The sequence below is a fragment of the Dreissena polymorpha genome, chromosome 5, assembly GCF_020536995.1.
Source record: "Dreissena polymorpha isolate Duluth1 chromosome 5, UMN_Dpol_1.0, whole genome shotgun sequence".
Classification (NCBI taxonomy): Eukaryota; Metazoa; Mollusca; class Bivalvia; order Myida; family Dreissenidae; genus Dreissena; species Dreissena polymorpha.
This window is the reverse complement of record NC_068359.1, coordinates 39,757,545-39,767,798: the sequence shown is the minus strand read 5'-3', so window position 1 is coordinate 39,767,798 and position 10,254 is coordinate 39,757,545. Positions and strand designations below refer to the sequence as shown.

Below are 10,254 nucleotides of genomic sequence, written 5' to 3'. Positions count from 1 at the left end.
TGTTAGGTGTAAAAACTAAATTACATAAATTGAAATATTACCATACATGTACTTGTTTATGTGAAATTAATGTGTAAAAACTAAATTACATAAATTGAAATATTACCATACATGTACTTGTTTATGTGAAATTTATATATGGTGTAAAAAACAAAACATGATTTTTTTAGTTATTATGAAACCAGTTTCAATCATTTTAGCTCGATGCATAATATCGTTTAATGAGATACTATTGAGTCTTTTTTCTGTGTAGAACCAGTACTAGGTGTCTTTGGGGGAAAACCCTATAGCAAAATAAGGAAAACTTCCCTGTCTTCTGGTGGCAATGATTTTCAATCCGCCACAACCAATTTCAAACTTAACTGAGATATCATGAGACAAATTTTCTTGCAAGTTTCATGAAGATTGGACAAAAAAATATGACTTGACAAGTGTTTACATGGTTTAACTAAAGGAAATCTTTCCCTTTTCCTTGTCGCCCATGTTTTTCAATGATCAATTACAATTTTTGAAATCGGCGCTTACATAATCGAAACAAAAGTTCTGAACAAGTTTTATGATTGGGAAAAATAAATTCCATGGCTTTCAAAACAAGTTAAAAAGTGACCAAGTTTGTGACCTTATGTAACTCACTTTCCAACTCAGTTAAGACATTATTAAAACGAATGTGTTGACAAAGTTTATGAAGATTGAGCAATAAATGTGGCATTTAGAGAGTTCACAAGGTACATGTGGACAACGAACAACAGACAAAAGCTGATCATAGAAGCACACCATGAGGAAGTTTTTCTCCGGTGAGCAAAAAAAGACAAGTACAGTACATGTTTGACTTTCAGACAAAATTATATTTACAACCTAACATAAAAGATATATACAATTTTATAAAATAGAACACACAATTAATACACCGGGTTATTGCAAAAAACAAGATTCCATATTCTGATTTGAAGACTGGAGACATCAACATCAGACAAACTAACAAGGGCTGTTTGTAAAACATGCATGCCCCCCATATGGGCTCTAAGTTGTAGTGACAGCCATTTTGTAAATATGTTTTTTGTCACTGTGACCTTGACCTTTGACCTAGTGACCTGAAAATCAATAGGGGTCATCTGCGAGTCATGATCAATGTACCTATGAAGTTTCATGATCCTAGCCATAAGCTTTCCTGAGTTATCATCAGGAAACCATTTTACTATTTCGGGTCACTGTGACCTTGACCTTTGACCTAGTGACCTGAAAATCAATAGGGGTCATCTGCCAGTCATGATCAATGTACCTATCAAGTTTCATGATCCAAGCTAGGCATAAGCGTTCTTGAGTTATCATCCGGAAACCATTTTACTATTTCGGGTCACCGTGACCTTGACCTTTGACCTAGTGACCTGAAAATCAATAGGGGTCATCTGCTAGTCATGATCAATCTACCTATCAAGTTTCATGATCCTAGGCATAAGGGTTCTTGAATTATCATCCGGAAACCATTTTACTATTTCAGATCACCGTGACCTTGACCTTTGACCTAGTGACCTGAAAATCAATAGGGGTCATCTGCTAGTCATGATCAATCTACCTATGAAGTTTCATGATCCTAGGCATAAGCGTTCTTGAATTATCATCTGGAAACCATTTTACTATTTTGGGTCACAGTGACCTTGACCTTCGACCTAGTGACCTCAAAATCAATAGGGGTCATCTGTGAGTCATGATCGATGTACCTATGAAGTTTCATGATCCTAGGCCTAAGCGTTCTTGAGTTATCGTCTGACAACCACCTGGTGGACGGACAGACCGACCGACCGACCGACATGAGCAAAGCAATATACCCCCTCTACTTCGAAGGGGGGCATAATTATATGAGACACATTCTGTGAAAAGGGGGTCATATGCACGTGCACAATTTCCCAAAGTATTGTCCCAGATTAGCCTGTGCAGTCAGGGATGACACTTTCCGTCTAAACTTGATTTTTGCCAAAAGACTGTTTTAAAAAGAAAAATATCACAAATGGGGAAAGTGTGGTCCCTGATTAGCCTGTGCAGACTACACATGCAAATATGAGGCAACACTTTACGCACAGCCACATGCATTAAACCCCCTTTTCACATAGCACGGCCCATGTGTATGCTACCAATCAAACTTTTCTACGCTTAGTATTACAGAAAAAAACATTGTAAAACAGGTGCTGTCACTGTTAAGTGCTAAATGCTCTGAAAAAATGTTTAGACCCAAAAGGGTTATATTGACCTTTAATGTAGGAGAAATAGGGAGAAGAAAAAAAGTTTTCTTTATGTATTGAAAAACCGAAATCATAATTTAGGCTATTGAGGGATGAATTTTCATTTCACAAAATTAATACTCATATTAATAGTGTATGCTATTCACAAATAACTAAACAAAGGGCAATAAAGAGCAAAAATTATACAAACTAATACAAAGGGTTTTGGGTCATTTGGTTCACACGTTGTGCTCAGGTGAGCTAAAAAGCCATGGACAATAACTCCAAAAACATTGAATTGAAAAAGAGTTGTAACTTTTTGCAATCCTTACTTACCCTTGATTTTCTCTGTAGATCTTTGATAAGTTAAAAAAAAACGGGAAAAAAATGTGTATGGGAATTTCCAAAATGAAATGATCCTTTTTTTAACCCCAATCAAGGAGTATATGTTTATACCTATCCAGACATTACCAAGCCACAATTTGATATTTGTAAAGAAATCTCAGTTTTAAATAATTTTCAAAATGGGGCACAATAGCTTTAGAACAATTATTTTTTACTTAAACAATGAGGGCAAGTAAATTTTTTGCAAATTTTGCAAACCCCTTGAAGGAATTATAGAGAGCACAATAACATAAACAAATGTCAATAACTTTGTTAAGAGGCACTTTTTCCTCTGTGTATTAAATGTACAATCAACACAAATTCATTAATTTCTCATAATATTATCTTCTGGTTACCTCTGTACAACTGCTACAATACCTCCTTAAAGAAATTTAAACATGTTAACAATAGCACTTTTTTTTACCCATTTTACTTATACACATGTATATAATAATCTCAAAGGAAAAAAAGACATTGAAACCACATTAACACATGAACAAAGGGCAATAACTTTGGAAAACCATTACAACTCCTCTGGGTTGCAGGTATCAAATAGCCACATACGGAACTTGTAAATGCCAAACAAGAAGAGCTGAATCAGGGGCAACACCACAAAGACGACCACTACGCACATCACTGCCGTGCGACTGGGCTGACTGAAGTCCAAGACTCCTGGGTAAAAGATGTTACTGTGATGGACGGCATACATGATACCGGCAAAGGTCAAGTAACACAGGCCGTAGATCAGCGTGAAGATGGCGTGTTGTAGCCTGATTGGTATAGCAGAGAGGCTGTGCTCCAGGATCACGATCACGGACGTGACTGCGTGCAGTTGAATGTTGAAAAGCAAGTACTTGTCGCCCTCCTTTGGTAAATACGGGAACAGCAATGCCCAAAACAGGATCGTTACCATAATTGATGCAGACGACGCTATGTTGTATAAAATCCAAACGATTTTCGACAACAGGTTGGGGGAGTATGTGATGACCAGCTCGACATCCGTGCCATCTGCGGTTCCCGGCACATACTCGTATTCCTGGTTCCCCCACAGACTCGGCTGAACCTGTCATGAATATTTTGCTTGATATTTTACAACCTATGCCTTTTGGATTGGGAAATTTGCGCAATAAACCATATTAAAATCAGGAAAAATTTAACATTATTGACATGATTATAAATAACAGTATTCAAATTGTAGTGTTTTTCCCAGGAGGGCAAAGGGGCATGGCGCATTACTTTCAAAAAGGGAATTTTAGCGCGCAGTTTAGGCAAAAAAGGGCAAAAACTTTCCCTGAATACTTGAATTATGGGGAAACATGTAATCGCATCAGAAGGAAGCAGTTGTGGAAAAAATAACATATAAACAAGCACATTTAATGGTAATGGATGTATTTAACTTACTACGATTTATATTAATATATTTACCTTGCAATGTACATTTAAGTCCCATGCTGTTTCAATAAACTGTACAGCACGACAAACATAATAAAGCAATATATGCATATGAATCTGATTATACACAGATCCACTAACATATAAATGAAACCATGTTTGTCTTATCCCATTTTCTAACAATAATCTTGACAGATGTTTAAAATAACATTGCGAGTAAATTGATCGCTAACAATATGCAAACACTCATTTCCGTGACATACATCTACCGAGTAGATTACAAATAAATAAATAATGTTGTTGCTATCTAAAACATTTTTATGCATCGTTGATTATCACAGACATTTCATTAATTCCTTCTTAAAGTATAATCTCCATCGTAAATTCGATCGTTTACGATGTTATTTGCCATTTTTGCCGAGTCATAATTTAATTCTGTATAGTCCGCCATGTTGATAAATGATGTAAGCGACAGGTGCGCATAGCAACGTTAAATCGTATACGCGATTCGCATTTTGTTAAATTAGTATACGGCTCAGTAATTATTTCAATTATTAGATCTAATTATCTCAAAAACGAAAACGATAAAGAATAAATTTGTTTGTGATTTTAAATGTAATTATGCGTAAAAATATATGTTTTGATATAACTGAATAATGCATGCAATGCACAATTGCCACGAGAATAACATCGAGTTTTTCATCAAAAGTCTCCGAAATAATGATTTTATCGTGGATTAGTACACATGTTGACTGAAAAGGGGCGCTTGGTATAAAATAGCCTCCAGCATTATCGAATTGATACTGACAGGTGGTTATTCACGCATGACTAATTCACAGCTTTGGAGCAGTCAGTGTGACTACCTATAAATCGAGCACTGTTATAGATTAAATCTACTTGATTAATATAGTCGATAAGACGTTTACGTCTCTCGAGTAAATCAAGCACAGTCGGAGCGTCACAGACAATCAAGGAAGCTGATTTTAAGGACCAAGTTAGATCGTGGCAATAAAGATGTTATGATAAGGGCGCGTGGCGAAATTCGCCTTTGAAAAGAAGGGCGCGTGGCGAAATTTGCCTTTGAAAAGGGCAGAGTGGCGTTCCGGGAGGGCGGCGTGGCTTTTCGCCACGCTAAAATGGCCTGGGAAAAACGCTACAAATTGTTTATGAGTGCATGTTAACCTGCATTTTAAATTTTTTATTATAAAGTGCTACAGAATTATACCACTGCATAATAAACTCAATAAACCAATTATTAATTTTATTTGAAAAATTTGGCATCTTTATTAAGAATTCTGGTCAGATTTTGGGAGAAAATTGTTTCTTTTTGACATTGGGAAACAGCCTGTAAGAGGCTGACATTTTGGGCACAAAAAGTCACTGACCTGGAGCTCGTGGAACAACCGGCGATGGTTCTCACTCGTCAGCCGTCGCAAGAGGCCAAGCTCAGATTTCAGGAAATGAATGCAGGTGATAATGAAGTGAAGAACGAGATAAACGGTGAGTACAATGTACGTCCACGTGGTCAGAAACGCCATAATGGAGATGGAATGTTCTTGGATCTTCGTGTCTAGAGTATTTCTCGATATGTAAATCACCCAGAACATTGTGTAGGCCGCCACACAGAAACGGTACAAGAGTATTGCAAGGGGAGGAACTCTCCACTGTAAAGAGAGCATTTTCATACCAGGGCTTATATTCCTTTTTAGTCAATGGCTGTGGAAGGCCATTTCAACATTTTGACATGGACATTTCACAAATCCAGCTCTTTAAGTTAAACATTAGAAAATTTAATATTGAAATCACTTTTATTATAAATTTCAAAGTATTTGTAAGCATAAAATCAACAACATTAATTCAAAAGGGACCAGGCCCCATTCCCAAAATGGTGAAAAAACATTAGTACATTACAGTTTTAAAAATATTCGTTATTCGTAGACTTAAGTTGAAGAATTGTTTGTTAAATACAGGCCCTGGTTCATTTACAGCGATTTTTTAAGGAAATTGTGTGTGAAAAACCTTAAAATTGAGAAAATTGCGTTGTGAAGTGGGAAATGGGTGTATTTGATTTTTTGCTTCCCAATACTTTAAAAGTGATAACTAAATGTTGTAAAGTTGCCAATATAATATTTACTAAGGTTGAAGCCATTGATTTGAATAGGAAACTGACTAAATGTTGCATTTTAGCTATAAAAAAAAGATTGTCGAGGAAAGTGCCGTTTTCTGGTACGTTATAAAGAAGGAAAAAAATGCTGATGTATGGACTATGGACAAATTACCTGCCAAAAGCAGAAGCGGGCTGGATGGGCCTCTGTAAAACCAAAGTACTTTCTCTGCAGCTCCCGTCTCACACTCCCACAACACTGGCTGCCAGACATTGTCATGCAGGCTACAGTCTGTTGAAATGATAAATAACCCTTTGCCACTTAGAACGTATTTTGACGCATTTGTAGTCCCAAAGAAAGTTAAATTTAATTAAAGAATTTTCTTACTAAAATCAAGATAAAAGGCTTCATTTTCAACACTTAGATACTGATGAGCAGCAAACAGCATAAAACCTAAACAGACTACATACTAGTTTCTTGCAGGCTGTTATGGTTTTATGCTGTTTTCACATATCAATTTTTACTTTGCTTCTGAGTGGGAAAGGGTTAAGAAAGTTTGAATTACTAGTCTTTCAACGTTGCAAACACCAAAGTGAATACGTGATGGCCATAATTTTTTTTTATTGGAAGTTGGAATAAGACATTGATCATGGAATATATTCATTTCAACACATTATAAGTAAACTAGACAGTTGCTTATATATATATTATATATATATATAAGTAAACTACACAGTTGCATATATATATATTATATATATATAAGTAAACAAGACAGTTGCATATATATATATATATATATATATATATCTATCAGGGCTTAACACTAAGACACGTCCGAACTACATTCACTGCCTGTACCTAGGTCCGGCCTAGCCAATGTCCCAGTAACATGCCCAACCGGTCATGTGTATTTTGGGCGGGATTATGTGTTCTATATCAATTAACTGCGTTTTAAATAAGCTTTTGAAAGATACAAAAATCTTAATACAGTATGTTCAAATGACAATTAAATCACAGAGTGAAGTCTGAGACTACAAAGAGATCGTAATTCGAAATAGATTTGGAACCCCCTGATTGCAATAAAAAAGAGGCCGACAATTCAGAAAATCCACGGCAGTTTTCCTGGTAAAACACGTCAGTACCTATTTTTTAACTGAATTCCGCTAGATAGGTTTTGATTGGTTTCCTCGAAGGGACGTGTTTTCTCAATAAAAATATGTTTTAAAATTAAAAGCCGGGATCGCCCAGGATTGTCCAGGATCGATAAAGGTATAAAACTCGACATTAACACAAAGTTAATATAAAATTATTATTTATCAATTTTAATTAATTTTAATTTGTTTGATCGATTAGAAGTGTTTTGACAATCTTTTTTAAGCAATTCAATTAGCAAAACTAATATTAATGGTCGATCCCGGCTTTTAGTAGAGAGTTAACCTTGTAAAATTGTTAAGACTACCGTAACACATTATTTTGCGACACCTAAGATTCACTTAGCGTTTGTTGTCAGAGGGCAACCGCGGCAATCTATCTAAAAATGTTTTTACATTCATGTCGTTGTTTAAGTTTGGCTTTACAGGTTGGTATGGGGGTTCCTCAGATAAGAAAAGAAAAGGGAAGGAGGAAAGTAAGAGAAAGTATGAAGGAAAAAAAACAAGAAAATTTCTCCCGAAAAAGCGTGAAGATTACAAACAGATGTCTTAAGTAGATGAATATTGAATTCATTAGCATTAGTAAGGCAACCTAATAAGAATGATTGAATCATAATTGCGCATCTCCACACACAAGAAAATACAAGTTAAATGATAAATATAAAGGTATTGATAATACTTTGGTCGGGGCACATGAAAGATTGGTCAGGCCGAGGGCTAGTAGGTTATGCATTTACTAGTTGAAAAAAAGTTAGTGTCAAACTGTGTCCTACATGCATGAAAACAGTAAAAAAATAATGCAGTAACAAGAGCACCGCATAACGGGTGCCAACGCTCGGCTGCAGGTGCAGTTTTGAATTAATGAAAGCTTGTCAGATTTTTTTTTTTTAGAGGTCACAGTGACCTTGACCTTTGACCTAGTGACCCAAAAATGGGTGTGGCATGTAAAAATCATCAAGGTGCATCTACATATAAAGTTTCAAAGTTGTTGGTGGAAGCACTTTGATTTTAGAGCCAATGTTAAGGTTTTAGCATGGCGGACGGTGGACACCTGGATGACGAGCTGGCTATGACAATACCTAGGGTTTTCTCCGAAAAAAGCCGAGCTAAAAATGACAAAAAAATCCGAAAAAAAGCCGAGCTAAAAATGACAAAAAAATACAATCACAGTCAATAAAAAGTCATGGAAAATTGCTAATCATACCCAAAGTATTGTCAGAATATTACAAAACACAATCAGAACATGAAATGAATAGTTTTGTTTGAGAAAATCATCAAAATGGTGTCTGTTCCAAGTTTGATGTCTTATTCCAAATTAATGTAATTCAGTGTTCCATAAAGGATGCCATTGATGAGAATCCAGAGATGAAAATTGAAAGTTTTCCAATGCATTAATTAGAATATAGTCTCTTAAAAGAATTGAAAAAAGTTTTACTTCCATTCTTAATTGTATGTATAAAATAATCAGGACTTCTTACAGTACAACACATTTTTTAAAGGCAAACATTGAACCAAACTGTTGGCAGATTGGTGAATCCACCATTTCAGAATGTTTATCAATGCACAGATTTCAGAAAATAAAATATCTCAGTATATAAGAATCAAATTAACAATATGGACATAAACATATATAATATTTCTTTTCTTTTAATAGATAATTATCATTGCTTTAATACTTAAATTTTGTATTTCATGTGCTTCAATAAGTTGCTTCAATCTTATATCATAATCTATGACAAGTCTTTTTAAGACAAGACAGCAAACTCGTCCAGAGACAAAGAGTATTACTTAATTCGATTCAAACGTCTTATTTATTACAGTATCTCTAATAAATGAGACGTTTGACTCGAATTAAGAATATTATTTCCGGACAATATTGCTGTCCGAACATAATCCCAGTTGAATTTAATGGTAAATGAAATGTACTCAATGGTTAACAACCCTATTCCGAACACTATAACTCAAATAGAATTTTCACTGATCACATCATATTATCTGCTCGTTCAGTTACCTCGTTGAAATAACAATAAAATACTTTTCGATATTTATTTTCCTTCCGTTCCCTATGGCATTCTCGATTTCAAATTTACAAACTATGATTTAATCGATTATTTTATTTCACAGTGGAGTTACACCTTTCCATCGCCCCGTGCTTTGAACCAATGCACGCTGTGCTTGATAATGCATAAATATACTCTTCCACGACACCCATAATTAAGTTATATTTATTGATTTTTTTCTTTATATGATTCGTTCAAAATTGTTCCATTAAACGTGATATTTGCATTGTGAGTCAATGTCCTAATGAATGCCGTTGAAAACTGAAATCTATGAAATAAATGATTCAACGTACAGGTCAAGTTTGTTCGGTAAAAAAATAGTGGTTACTTTCTACGATATTGAGAACACGGTTTCTTCATTAGTTGTTTGTATGCGGACAACTATAAAACCGCAAAAATATACGTTACAATAAAGGCCCCGAAGCGTTAACTTCCGAAGTGTCAAGGTTGTCATTGCCTGGTGGACGACGACGTGGTGTCCGCCTAGCGACCGTATCGTCACGGGCTCGATCCTAACTGGGGGAGTGTTCTTGAGATTCCCCCAAATACTTGTACACCAAGTACTGGTTCTACCCTGGAAACGAACTCGAGAACTTTTCAAGAAGTCTGAGGCTTTCGACAAAAACAATCTAAAATAAATAGGTTTAAACTAAGCTTTAACTAACCTATAAATTCGAATTGTTGTTGGTATAGACTACCGTTTGTCAATTTATGCCAGAATCGAATTATTTTGTTTTTGCTTTATCGTTATTTATCTTCAAAATTAACAACAATTTTTCGTTCTGATATGTTAATATCCACACATTGGATGAACACACGATTGTTATTAAGCCGATAAACACTGATTAAGCAATTTTTTAATCTACATTTCATTGCTATAAAAAGACTTAATCTACCGTAGATCTGTTGACGATTTTTTTCATACAACGAACCAAACATACGA

The 10,254-nt window shown here is 35.2% G+C and overlaps 1 protein-coding gene across 1 annotated transcript; it reads right to left on the bottom strand.

Annotated features, from left to right (window-relative positions):
* Positions 1-824: 824 nt before the first annotated feature.
* LOC127881907 (protein rolling stone-like) lies at positions 825-10,230 on the bottom strand. Its single transcript, XM_052430117.1, has 4 exons — positions 10,208-10,230; positions 6,272-6,388; positions 5,378-5,656; positions 825-3,663 (listed from the first exon to the last, which is right to left on the bottom strand). Exons 2-4 carry the CDS (start codon positions 6,374-6,376, stop codon positions 3,124-3,126), a joined length of 924 nt encoding a protein of 307 aa, XP_052286077.1. The 5' UTR covers positions 6,377-6,388; positions 10,208-10,230; the 3' UTR covers positions 825-3,123.
* Positions 10,231-10,254: the final 24 nt, after the last annotated feature.

What these genes read in the sequence shown, in the direction of transcription:
- LOC127881907 (XM_052430117.1), bottom strand. Translation starts at nt 6,376, where the DNA reads ATGACAATGTCTGGCAGCCAGTGTTGTGGGAGTGTGAGACGGGAGCTG. An exon ending in CCCGCTTCTGCTTTTGGCAG is followed by an intron (nt 5,657 to 6,271) that starts GTAATTTGTCCA and finishes CTCTCTTTACAG; the next exon opens with TGGAGAGTTCCTCCCCTTGC. An exon ending in GGTTGTTCCACGAGCTCCAG is followed by an intron (nt 3,664 to 5,377) that starts GTCAGTGACTTT and finishes TATTCATGACAG; the next exon opens with GTTCAGCCGAGTCTGTGGGG.